The sequence below is a fragment of the Rhinichthys klamathensis genome, unplaced genomic scaffold (genome assembly GCF_029890125.1).
Source record: "Rhinichthys klamathensis goyatoka isolate OS25496 unplaced genomic scaffold, OSU_Roscu_1.1 h1tg000419l_1, whole genome shotgun sequence".
Taxonomy (NCBI): Eukaryota; Metazoa; Chordata; class Actinopteri; order Cypriniformes; family Leuciscidae; genus Rhinichthys; species Rhinichthys klamathensis.
Window position 1 is genome coordinate 602,182 of NW_026606917.1, and position 14,183 is coordinate 616,364.

The window sequence follows — 14,183 nt, forward strand, 5'->3', positions numbered from 1 at the left end:
CCCCGGGGGTCTCACTTTAAATTTAAGCTTTAAAGAGGTTTATATGTATGAATTTTCATCAAAAAGATGGACGGGCTCCCGAGAGCCTCTCTTCTGTTCAATGACACATGAAACTAATGCTTATACAATGTTCAGGATAATACCAAAAGAGCTATTCTGTACTGTAATGTCAATGTGTCATGCAAAGAAAAGGGATTCATTTAAACTATAGTCTCACAAAGCCAGATGTATACAGTCTATAGTCTCAAATATACTTTATAATCAATCACAACAGTGTGATTTGAATGACCTCATCTGTCGACATGATGCTGGTGAATTGGTTCAAACATATCCACATCGCTATGATCTTTCTAAACTGCTGTTTTCTCATTGCCATCATTTTTGTTGTGTCTATTTTGTTACTGAGAGAAAAGCACGTAGCGCATATATACGTATTCATATAAACAGCAACATAGTCGGTGTCAGGATGTTCATTAACAGTAAATCGCAGCAAAGGTATTTCCAACTTCTTTATACTTCACAGTGAGTATATCGGGCCATTTACTAACATTCAGTCTCTTGTACGCTACGTGTGCACGAGCAATAAGTTTCTGGCTGCAGTTCACTTAACGGCCACCGGTGTCGCTAGTTAAAAGGGTTGAATTCTACATATAGCCCCTTTAATTTATATTAATTTATAAAAATAATATAATTGTGTTATTTTGTTCACAAATCCCTCATAAAACATTTCATATTCAACATTAAATAAATGTAAAAAAATATATAAAAATTATACCTCACAACTGAAATAAATTTGAAAAAAGGTCAGATGAACGTTATTTTCTGACAGCTTAGTGAGACTTACGAAATGGCTTCGATCATGTCCACCCCCATTTCCACACAGCAGTGAGCGTGGTCCGCTCTGGGCTCGGGTAAGCCTGACACGCAGTAGTAACAATCCCCCAGGATCTTAATCCGTAAGCAATGGTTCTCCTGCACACACACACACACACACAAGACGGAACAGAAGTTAATTAGAAAGTTCAAGCTGGGAAGATGGCAGCTTCACGCTGAGGTGTAAAAAGTGGGTAGTCATTCTGCTTAGTGTGTGATACAGAGAGTGTGATTTTCGTGTGTGCTTGTGACATATTAGCTGCGTCCCAATTCATACACTGCATCCTTCAAAGGCTGCATTCGAAGGCCAAATGCGTCACGGTGGCGCGACGAAGGCTGTTCCAAAACTTTGACTATGCACATGTGTTACACAGCGAGAAACAGGTAATAAATAAGTGAAGTTCAAGCAGAGCAACACAGTAGTGTTTTTTTGCTCCGGAATGAATACGAGTTTTTGAACAAATCATTTGAGTGAACAATTCAATGACTCCCTCATAAGTAAAAAGGAGCAAGGCCAGGCCGCTCAAGGGACTCGGGTTGGAGGAACACTACATTAGAAATGCTGCTGTCATTCTAACTTTTTGTCTAGCACCCACCAGGGCTCCAACCTCAGCTCTATTGAAGGACACGGAGTCTGTTTTTATGCGCCACGCTGGGCTTTCAGAGCCCCTTGTGCGCTGTGGTGGAGCCCGTGCGGAGAATGCCCACTGGGAAGCCTCATTCCCACAGCCTTTACCAGTGGTTCACAGGGGTTCAGCCACATGTGTTCACCCCTGGCAGATCCACACAAAAAAAAACACCACTGACTGGAACAAGTTTTTCATGCATAGACATTTTTCATCTTCTTACTGACCCTTATTATTAAACAGCGTTTTAATTATTTTTGCTTTAGTCATACTATGTAGTTTTTGTCTTTCTTTTGCCTTTATAGTTAGACAAATACACACTACCGTTTAAAAATTTGGGTTGGTAATATTTTTTGTAAGAAGTCTCTTAAGCTCACCAAGGCTCCATTCATTTGATCATAAATGCAGTAAAAGCAGTAATATAGTAATATTGTGAAATATTGTTAAAATTCAAATAAATATTGTAATACATTTTAAACTATATTACAATATTTATTTGAATTTTAACAATATTTTCTGTAATGTGATCATTTTCAGCATCATTACTCCAGTCTTCAGTGTCACATGATCCTTCAGAAATCATTCTAATATGATGATTTGCTGCTCAAGAAACATTTCTGATTATTATCAATGTTGAAAACAGTTTTGCTGATTAATATTTTTGAGGAAACTGTGACACATTATCATTTCAGGATTCTTTGATGAATAGTTAGTTCCAAAAACAGAAATCTTTGAAACAGAAATGTTTTATATAAACGTCTAAAAGAAATCTTACTGACCCCACACTTTTGAACGGTAGTGTATTTTATGTTTTTTATAATTTAAACAGATTAACATTCAAATTGAAAACTGTAAATGTAATGTAGAACTAATATCGTGCAGTCTCAACATTTTATTAAATATACTGTAGACTTCATCTTGTCACCATAATAAAAATATCATTCTGCAACAATGAATGCTCCAGTTAAAAACATCTTTAGATCATGTGTTAGTAGTCGTGCTCACCGAGGCCAGCTTGTCAAAGCGGGCAAACAGCTCGTTTAAAGTCATGACCAGCTCCTGAGCCGTGCACTGCGACGCCAGACTAGTGAAACCCTCAATGTCTGCAAACAGAATACTGACAGAGAGAGAGAGAGAGAGAGAGAGAGAGAGAGAGAGAGAGAGAGAGAGAGAGAGAGAGAGAGAGAGAGAGAGAGACAGAGACAGAGAGAGAGAGAGAGAGAGAGAGAGAGAGAAAGAGAGAGAGAGAGAGAGAGAGAGAGAGAGAGAGAGAGAGAGAGAGAGAGAGAGAGAGAGATTTAAACTATGAATAGTTGCTTTTTTCATAACATAACATTAGATTAAATGCTTTGGTAATATTGATCGGCAAACAGTCATGCCAATCAAACAATGAATTAAGATAGAGATTAAAAAAGCTTTCATTTTAATGTTTAATGTTTTAAACAACTAGGTGGAAAAGTACATGTGTGTGTGAATCCCTTGAGCTGAGGGGAAATTCACTCTGTGGAGTGGCAGACGCTGTGGAGAACTTTAATTGAATTGCGGCTTCATTTCAGTATCTTCTGGGGTTAGCGCTAGCTTAGTGACTGATAATTAACTATTCTCTCTTTCACCGTAATTAGCTGACCAACTTTCAAAATAAAAGCCCCATTGCTCCATATTTCCAGCCAGGGGCGTCATGCAAGCCAAAATTCTGGGGGGGCACAATCTGAGACGTTGCAATTGTTTTCTGACAGGTGATATGGATCATGTTAGGAGGGGTCAGGGGGTTTCTCCCCCTGAAAATGTTTAAATTCTGGCTGCTAAACATACCATTTCAATGCAGTTTGGGAGGGACAGAAATACCTTAACGGAGCTAGCAGCAACACTCCTCTATCTGATTCTGAGGACTAAGTTAAAGTATCTATTTTGTAAGTTTATGTAAAAGACAGGTTGATGAAAGAACTGTAAGCTCAAATTCAAAAGCTTTTCAAGTCTACTTCATTAAAGCATGTTTACACACACACTTACTGTACACTTAGGCCTACTACACATGAGTTTAAAAACACATTGCAGTTTTTATGTTATATGATTTTAAATTGGTATGTGACCTAAGAACGATCTTACATTAAAGGTAGCCTACATAAAGGTGCTGAGGTCTGACTTTGTGGTGCTCTGAAATTAAGTTATTTTAATATTAATATGTGATGAAGGACTTTGAAAGAAGTTTGACAGATTTCAGTGCTGAATAAGGTTAACACTACCCCGTTTATTTGAAAATGGTTAATATTTGACAGAAATGTAAAAAAGTAATCAAATCAAATGCAATATGTATAGCGATCTGTATAACAACTATGCTGTAGGGATTTGGGGGGTAGTCCTACTATGATATTAGACTACATTAAAAGATAATGAATTTCAAACCTGAACCAAACATATTTTTTAATTCAAAGATCAAAGTCTGTCATTAGTCTTTAGTCTGCCAAAAAAAAAAAACCCATTAAAATCATGAACTCATATGTCATTGTGGAAAAAAAATGTGTTACTGTTGTAACAGTGTGTAGGCTAAATCAGACCTTTCAGGCTATAGCCTAACGGTAATAAGCCTTATGGCAAAATTATTATTACAACTAAATTGTCGGTCATTAAATAGGAAAACTAAATAATTTTGTAGATGATTTGCTTTGTGTAGGCCTAACCCGACATCAGACATTATAAGGCCCGGACGAAGTTTTTTTTTGCACACAGTGACGCGACCAATCAATCACTCCTTTAATGCGGCGTTCACACCAGACGCGAATAGCGCGTCAAATTCGCGCCTACCGCGTCTAGTTATAGCCTACGCGTGAACACTTTGAATCCATTTGCGCCTCAAGAGCAAATGACGCGCGTAAAAAAACTAAAGTTTAGACTGGCTGCCTGCACATTCACTGTCCTCGCGGCTGCGGCTGCTGCAATTGGAAGGGGCTGGCTGCAGGACGACTCAACTTCCACGGACAGTTTTTAATATTTTATATCAAGATTTTGCTTTAGTATAATTTTCGGGACAATTAAGGCCGGTTTCGGGACAACAGCTTAGATTTGGGGACTGTCCCGAATTTTTCGGGACTTCTGGTCACCCTAGGGAGGAAAAATCTGAGGGGGCACGTGCCCCCTCACTTTGAATGGGCATGACGCCACTGTTTCCAGCTCCCAGAGCTGAAGGAAAGGAGAAAAGAGTAAAAGAGATAGGAGAGATAAATGGACTTGAGTGACGATAAACACAGAAAGGGACAAATGGCCACAGGAGATGATAAAAAGCAGATGAACTACCTTAGCTAAAGGCTAATGCTAATAGTCAAAGGAGGTTTACAGAAAACAAAACTGACCCTATTTCTTTCTACAAAAAATAACTGTCTTTGTGGTCGTCATTCACTTAAGAGCTGAATGAATGTAAGCCTTTTCATAAATCCAAATGAAACTGTTTCTCCACCTCTGAAATAGCTTTTCTTTTGTGCTGATGTAATTAAGGTCATGAGGGCGGGAAAAATAATTTGGACAGGTTTACTAGCATGCTTTGCTTTTCTCATTCAAATCCATTGATAGTTAATGTGGCACGGTTTGACACGACAGAAATGCTCACCTGACATTGTCGTGTTTCTGGATGTAGATCTTGTGAAACATCATGTCTTCTTTTTTTGCATTGATGTCAGCCTTCATTTCCATGGCGACATGCCTTGGCAAAACAGACAGCAACAGGCGTTCCTGAAAATTGTTGAGAGGAGAGAAGAGAGGGAATGTGTGTGTGTGTGTGTGTGTGTGAAAGGGAATGAAACATTACTGTGCAGTTCAACCATCCTTTCTTTATGTAGTTGCTCTTTACATGTCAAACATCTGCATCCCAGTGTATATATACTGGTGGCTTGTCCACTGACTACAGTGTTTACACTTTTATTATTCTCCCTCTGTTAAAATTAGAATATAATGGCAAATAACAGTAATAAATGAGTATGAGTATTTCCTTTGCATTTTCCGCATCTTGACGACAACATAGTCAAAATAATAAACCCTGTTCACATGGATCCGCGAAAACGAGTACAAACGCAGTATTAATGACAGGCCAGTAGTTGGCGATGTCACTTTGTAAAGAAACACTACGCATCTAAAGACTGAACACATAATACATTCGCATGACCTCACCGTTTTCACAAATTTGCCTTTTTGCAGTTTACACAGAGACGATAACAGTAACAGCCTTCTATTATAAATGTTTCTTGATTATAAAATCATCATATTAGAATGATTTCTGAAGGATCAATGATGCTGAAACTTCAGCTTTGATCACAGGAATAAATTACATTTGAAACTACTGTATATAACAATAGAAAACAGTTCATTTAAAATATAATAATAATTCTATTACTGTTTTTACTGTATTTTTGATTAAAGGTTATATTTTTTATATATAAAGAGAGACTTACATAAAAATATCCATATTAAGACAGAATGTTGCTGTGCTTCTTAAGGTTTTATCCATGCACATTATTATTTTTGTAATAAAAATAAAACATCATCACGCAATGATGTCAGTACGCATTTCTTTTCTAACAACTCAGTGTCATTTCATAACAATGAAGCATTCAAATAAAGTCATTTGTGTCCATGCATATTGCAACATTCAAATAAAAAGTTATTTGTGTGAACGCAAATGGTTGATTATTGCCTTTAATGCACTTAAGTTAATGGTGATTGTGCGTCACAGTTTCATTCACGGATCCTTTATGTCGGATTTGACTGACACATATTGAGTAGCCTTGGATAAGAGGCCTAAATGTTTTCTACAGCACACATTACAGACATTGATGCACAAATGCAGATATGTTCTACATCTCTAAAGTATATAGAAATAATTAAACTTCTTGAAACTCAATCATTTCATTTAACAACTTAAAATGTAATCTGCCTGCACAATAAACTATAGTAAAATTTGCTCTCGACAGAAAGGTTCTTGCAGGTTTTAATAAAATGTTATTTAATAAAAGTACTCATAATAAGCATATTTCCAGTGCATGCCTCAGGCTTGCATAGTATCGTCAACTCACTCATCAGAGTCCCCTGTAATCCTCTGCAAACTTATATATTAAAAGTTGCCGCAACTTTTAAATGGTAGTGAATGCTTTTGAACTGTGCCAGCCAATGGTCATGACCTCAACACTGAAGTTGAATTGACTGTTAGGCACTAAGAGCCTGTTGTGAGAACTGACCTGCTGCTGGTTTTCTCTCTGCAGGTGCAGTCGGGCCTGGATGTAGCCTCGCGTCTCCTGGAAGGCTTGTCTCTGAGAGACCTCTGCTGGGTAGTGGGTGCAGATCCCAATGATGTTGGTGCACAGGAAGATCAGCACGTTTGCATTTAGCTGAGGGGAGAAAAAGAAGAAGAAAAAAAGAGACTCATTCAATGTCTCTCTAGTGATCAGTTGAACCTTTCAGCTTTAGCTCAGCACTCTGGAATCCTGGGACATCTGTCGTACTCGGGGGGGCTTTACTCAACTGTAGTATGGGAAAAAAGGCCAACCTCTGACCCAGAGAGGCTTCTTCCTGTAGAGAAGTTTACACTAAGGGAGCCAGAACGGAGCTAAAAATGGAGCCTGATGCAGAGCCAACACTGTTACTTCCTTTGGGTAAATGAAGGGAGGGGGTAATGGGAGAATTATGGGGGTTACTCCAGGTCACATGGTTCACACCATCACATTCTGCTGATAGCACTGCAGAATCACTATGGACCACTTGTCGGACTATCAATATATGCTAAATAATTACTTCCGTGTCACACCAGAGGACACATCATGTAGCGGTGGGAAAGTGAGTCGAAAGTCATTAAAACATTTCATTGAGAAAATACTGTATAACCAAAATGGTGGAAAAGTAACATTGATGTTGCCACAGCAGATTCCATACAGTTCCGATATTTTATTGTAGGCAATGCTGGCCAATATATATATATATAGTATATATAGGCTATTTAAATGTTATCTTGTTATTTCTTAAGCTATGTAACAATATTTTACTTTTAAAAAATTTGAATATATAAATACTACTCTGAAACTTTGTTTGTTTTTTTTGTTGGAGGAACAATTATTTTGACTTAACCACCATTGTTGGTGAGTAGATTTTATGTTTAACTGTTTAAGACAAGAATCAACAACAACAACAACAACAACAACAACAAAAGACAAATATGCATCCTTGCTGAATATAACTATTAATTTCTATTTCTACAAAAATCTTACTGGCCCTAAACTTTATTTGCACAAAAAAAAAACAGTAATAAAAAGCTATTTTTAGCACTATATATATATATTTTTAAACTAAAAAATATGAACAATTACAAAATACAAGAGATTTCATTAAAATAAAAGCAAATACAAGGACCTTAATTGAAAATTGAGTGATGACACAAATTAATAATTGAATCAGTGTTTTGAACCAATTCACTGAGATGGACATTTTATCATTGTAGTTTTCTTTATAGTTATCGCTCTTGGTGAAAACGAGCCTTTTCTCTGTATTTTTGGAGCATGAACACAGAGGTCAATCGACACTAAATTAAGCGCTGTTAATGGTGGAACAGCAATCAGTCGATAACACTTCTTCCACTGTAATCCACCAATCAATACACTGACCAAGCGTGACCGTTTGATACAAAGAGTAAGCCATAAACTGAAATCATTTCTCAGTGCCACTCTATGTGTCCAACAGGCAGGTTTATAGCAGCCATATTAATCTAATAACCTCTTATAACTGACTGGATAGTTTATGTCTGTGCTGTTTTGAAAACTACAGAGGATTTATCTGAAGGAATAGCAGAGAACATGTTGTACTATATGCTGCTCTACATAGGATAAAACAATGGATTCGACAAACAATGGTTTGCTCCAGCACACAGCATACGAAATGAGAAAACCAAAAGGACAGGCAAGAGGCAATGCTGTAGAGCAGTGTGTGTGTGTGTGTGTGTTGGCCACATTGACATTAGGCAGATGGCTGTGAGATCTGTTTACATTAGAGTTTCTGTTCAAGCAAAACCAGCCCTGTTTTGTATGTGTTCATGTGTGAGTCAGTGTGCACGTGCAAACGGACGCTTTTAGAGCTTCAACAATAGATATCAACAATAGTGTTATATCCAAATTAAAGCTGTCAGTTTTATGTGTTAAATTAGTAGAATTCATGACAGAATACATAGTTTAAACCCATACATATGACCCGTACATAGTAATTCAACCTTGAAATAACCCCTAAATGTAAAGAATATTTTTGCTGTCCAAATAAAATATATTCTTGTACTTAAATATATTGGGACACAAAGAATAAAGGGTCGGGATTTTAGCATTTTAACTACTTTTAATTTGATAAGGAATCTTAAAAAAGGTGCAGTTTGCCAAGAACAGCCAGACCTGACACATTCGCCTTGAACTCTTCATAATGTTCCTCAAGCCATTCCTGAACAATGTGTGCAGTGTGTCAGGATGCATTATCCTGCCGAAAAGAGGCCACTACCACCAGGGAACACCATTGTTATGAAGGAGTGTACCTGGTCTGCAACAACGTGTAAGTAGGTGGCGTGTGTCAAACTGACATCCACATGAATGGCTGAACCAGCAGAACATTGTCCAGAGCATCACTCTCTCCCATCCTGGTGCCATCACTTCCCCAGGTAAACGGCACACACATACATGGCCGTCCATGAGATGTAAAAGAAAACGGGACTGATCGGACCAGGTGACCTTCTTCCACTGCTCCAAGGTCCAGTTCTGACGCTTGCGTGCCCGCTAGGCTTTTCGGCGGTGGACAGGGGTCATGATTGGCCCTCTGATAGGTCAGCCTCATACGCAGCAGAGTGCGACACACTGAGTGTTGTGACACATTCCTCCCATAACCATCATTCAATTGTTGTGTGACTTGTGCCACAGTAGACCTTCTGTTGGCTCAGACCAGACGGGATAGCCTTCGTGTCCCTCGTGCATCGATGAGCCTTGGGATCCCAACACCCTGTCACCAGTTTGTGGTTTGTCTCTCCTCAGGATCACTGTTGGTTAATTCTCACCACTGCCGACCAGGAGAAACACACAAGACTTGCCGTTTCAGAGACACTCTGACACAGTCGCCTTGCCATAACAATTCGGCTCTTGTCAAAGTCGCTCAGATCTCTATTCCTGCCCATTTCTCCGGCATCCGTTGATTACGAGAACTAATTGTTTGCTTACCATCTTATCTACCCAGACCTTAATATGTGGCCGTGTTAGGAGATGATCAACGATATTCCTGTGACTCGTCATAATGATTTGGCTCATCAGTGTGTATATGTATTTCAAGACACGACACATTCACCTCAGACAGACTCAATTGTGAATTGTAGATGTGTTTATTGATATAAAAATCTAATGTATATATATATATATATATATATACACACACACATATATGTATTTAGATTCCTTTGCTTTCATCAAGCACTCACTTACTGTTGATCTTTAAAAACACTAATAATTTAACACTGCTAAATGTAATCTTTAGCAAGTCTCAAATGAACATCTATTTCTCATACTGTACATTATAATATTATGATAAATTCATGTTCATTACCAAAATTCAATTTCAGTTTTAGTGTTCGATTTTGTATTTATTCTGTAAAATAGTTAAGTATTTTAATATTGTCTATATATATATATTTATCAATCAGAACATCAAAATAATTAGATAAAGAATTATTCATTATTTTGTTATTGTTAATTATTTTTAAATATTATTATATTACTAAAAAATGTAAATACTAGTGCATCTCTATATCGACTTCTAAAGCCAATATAATAAAAAAATACTTGTCATCACAATTATTATCTGAATAATAATAAATGATAAACAATATAACAATTATAATTACTAATGATTTATCTGTATAATCAGCAGATCGTATTTAATACGCATTTTAAAAGCTATTAGCAGCTCTTATCTAATCATATGTTTGTTTGACATGCAAAAACATTCTCATTTGCTAGCACTCAAGAAATGGTTATGATCGGTGTGTGTGTGTGTGCAAACCCACTGACCTCGCCCTCTGGTGAAGAGCGAGCAATTAGGACCTGCCTGTGATACACACACACACTTGGCCGTTCTGTTTGCGCAACTTGACACCTCTCTCCTTCACGCTAAAGATTTATACGCAATAACCATCACAAGCGCTGGAACACAGAGAGAGAGACACCTTCACCCCTTTATGCTCTGTCAATCTTCTCCTTTGTCTCTATTTCTTTGCCTTTCACTCACAAATCATCAAATATATACATTTTCCTGACTCCCTCGCAGCAGTTCTCACACACTGGCTTCAAAGTGACATATTCGCTGACACTGAGAACATCTCTTTCCTTAAAAGCCAATGTCTAGAGATCCTTTCATGCGTCTGCCAAATTTTTCTAGTAAAAGTCAACAAACCTTCATAAAAATCCAAATATGATTACTTCCAGCTAAGTCCGAATGTCCACTGCAGTCTTTTTATTACTCAAGACAAAAAACATTTAAGGAATCCGGGCGTAATATGAACAGCATCTGCGGCATCATGTCGGTTACCAAGGAATGTGATATAAGAGCTTTAGAAAAAATAGTTTACAGTTGAGCTCTTACAATGGAAGTATATGGGCCAACACAACAAAAGCAGCTTATATTGTTTAGTACAAGGTTTCTTATTTGACCTGTCATGTTGTCATCACCATTTTAGATAATATGGAACATTTATAGGTGGATGAACAACTTATGAGTTACTAAAGCAATTCCTGTGAACAGTTATTATAACTGATTTATCCGTGCATATAATTTTTTGTTAAATTCACGTGCCCTCTTTCCTCAAAATAACTTCTCTTCTCTGATGACGTGTTTAGTGCCGTGAGGGCGGGGCAACCTGTCACTCACAGGAGATCCACCAATAGCAAACCACAACCATCCAATCAATTCCCCATGGACAAAATCAAGTCCCGTCCTACATTTTTTCTTGTTCGAGAAGCTGTTTCATGCGGATGCACGTCACAATAGGGAAGAAAAGATCATAACTTCCATTTCATGCTGACTTGAGGGTTGTATCAAGACACAAACCAGGCAGATCCCAGACAAATCAGGTGTATAAAAGTATGATTTTGCTTAGTGTCTTTAAAATTATTATTTTTTTTACTTCTGTTCATTTGTCAATTCACCACTTCCAGGTATTTGTGATTTTTTCGGATCATTTATGTTTGTAGGCTCATTCATCCTCTTTTGTGCTGGTCTGTGTTTATCTACCTGTGGCTGCTCCACATATTATATAAAGCCATTATGATCATTGGAGATTATGTCCAGTCTCTGTGATGCCACTAAAGGGGGGTGGGGTGGGACAATACGCCTCGCTTCTGTAATGAAACCTGTGGAAACATGAAACTACTGGACTTAGACAATGAGTATTTTCCCTCGTGCAGAAAACTGTAGCCTTGAATATCTGGATGGGACTTGTGAGAATGAAGTGAGAGGGACGGAAATAGATAGCGAGAGAATGGTGGGAAAGTGATGGAAACATGTTCCATGATGACAACCGTAAAAGACAGATGGGAGATGGCATCTAAAAAGGTACATAACTGTACCCTTCTTAAATGATTTATGACTTTGAACAAGCGATTTACATACAGCATCATCAAAAAAAGATAAATTGGTTGACATCTACACTCACCTAAAAGATTATTAGGAACACCTGTTCAATTTCTCATTAATGCAATTATCTAATCAACCAATCACATGGCAGTTGCTTCAATGCATTTAGGGGTGTGGTCCTGGTCAAGACAATCTCCTGAACTCCAAACTGAATGTCAGAATGGGAAAGAAAGGTGATTTAAGCAATTTTGAGCGTGGCATGGTTGTTGGTGCCAGACGGGCCGGTCTGAGTATTTCACAATCTGCTCAGTTACTGGGATTTTCACCCACAACCATTTCTAGGGTTTACAAAGAATGGTGTGAAAAGGGAAAAACATCCAGTATGCGGCAGTCCTGTGGGCGAAAATGCCTTGTTGATGCTAGAGGTCAGAGGAGAATGGGCCGACTGATTTAAGCTGATAGAAGAGCAACTTTGACTGAAATAACCACTCGTTACAACCGAGGTATACAGCAAAGCATTTGTGAAGCCACAACACGCACAACCTTGAGGCGGATGGGCTACAACAGCAGAAGACCCCACCGGGTACCACTCATCTCCACTACAAATAGGAAAAAGAGGCTACAATATGCAAGAGCTCACCAAAATTGGACAGTTAAAGACTGGAAAAATGTTGCCTGGTCTGACGAGTCTCGATTTCTGTTGAGACATTCAGATGGTAGAGTCAGAATTTGGCGTAAACAGAATGGGAACATGGATCCATCATGCCTTGTTACCACTGTGCAGGCTGGTGGTGGTGGTGTAATGGTGTGGGGGATGTTTTCTTGGCACACTTTAGGGCCCTTAGTGCCAATTGGGCATCGTTTAAATGCCACAGCCTACCTGAGCATTGTGTCTGACCATGTCCATCCCTTTATGGCCACCATGTACCCATCCTCTGATGGCTACTTCCAGCAGGATAATGCACCATGTCACAAAGCTCGAATCATTTCAAATTGGTTTCTTGAACATGACAATGAGTTCACTGTACTAAAATGGCCCCCACAGTCACCAGATCTCAGCCCAATAGAGCATCTTTGAGATGTGGTGGAACGGGAGCTTCGTGCCCTGGATGTGCATCCCACAAATCTCCATCAACTGCAAGATGCTATCCTATCAATATGGGCCAACATTTCTAAAGAATGCTTCCAGCACCTTGTTGAATCAATGCCACGTAGAATTAAGGCAGTTCTGAAGGCAAAAGGGGGTCAAACACAGTTTTAGTATGGTGTTCCTAATAATCCTTTAGGTGAGTGTACTTACTAATACTTGCTATAACGAGTAAAAAAAGCATCTACATTTTCCAGTTTGCGGGACCTTTGGTGCCACAACTACTAAGTAAAGTGAATTACTTGACAATACATAAAACCCCTTGAATTCCCCCAAATATTGTCCCAACAAGTCAGAAAGTTATCTGAACAAAGACTTTCAAACTGAACAACACTGCTGAAATGTAAATGGTTTGAGAGTTCCCCAATACAAATTGTTTCAAAGCCGTTTTGCAGAAAATCATGATGTTCATGTTTATAATATCTTAATATCTTCATGCCTTATAGTCACATGTAGCAGATTAGAGCTGGGCGATAATACAGTTTACATTTTGCAACGTTACAAGCAATCCAGCAGTTGAGATTGGCTGTATAGTTCAAACTTGGGTATACATTACTATCCAACTTTAGATTAAGAACAATATTACTACATTTTGCGACAAAATATAAAATCAGGAAGTAGAGATTAGCTATATATAAATGTGAATGTACTGTATGTATGCAAATAAAGTTGGATATAATAAATATACTATTGAGCTGTGCAATAAAACAGTTACAACAATATAAACAATCAGATAGCCGAGGTTTGCTATATAGTATATATTGCTTTTTTAAGATGATAGTGGTCAGTTTAGGAAAGTAACTTTTAAAAGTAATGCTTTACAATATTGTGTTAATCCCTAAAAATAAATAAATTGATTAACACATTCATTTCCATAAAAATGAACTAAGTAATGTGCTTTTCCATTACTTTTT

The 14,183-nt window shown here is 38.0% G+C and overlaps 1 protein-coding gene across 1 annotated transcript in view; it reads right to left on the reverse strand.

The window, feature by feature from the left end:
• Positions 1–14,183, reverse strand: part of adcy6a (adenylate cyclase 6a) — a 52,177-nt gene that overhangs the window by 10,204 nt on the left and 27,790 nt on the right. Inside the window, exons 4-7 of the mRNA XM_056235308.1 lie at positions 6,722–6,871; positions 5,101–5,222; positions 2,505–2,616; positions 845–972 (exon numbers count right to left, since the gene is read on the reverse strand). Coding sequence (XP_056091283.1) covers positions 845–972; positions 2,505–2,616; positions 5,101–5,222; positions 6,722–6,871 — 512 coding nt within the window. The remainder of the gene's footprint in view (positions 1–844; positions 973–2,504; positions 2,617–5,100; positions 5,223–6,721; positions 6,872–14,183) is intronic.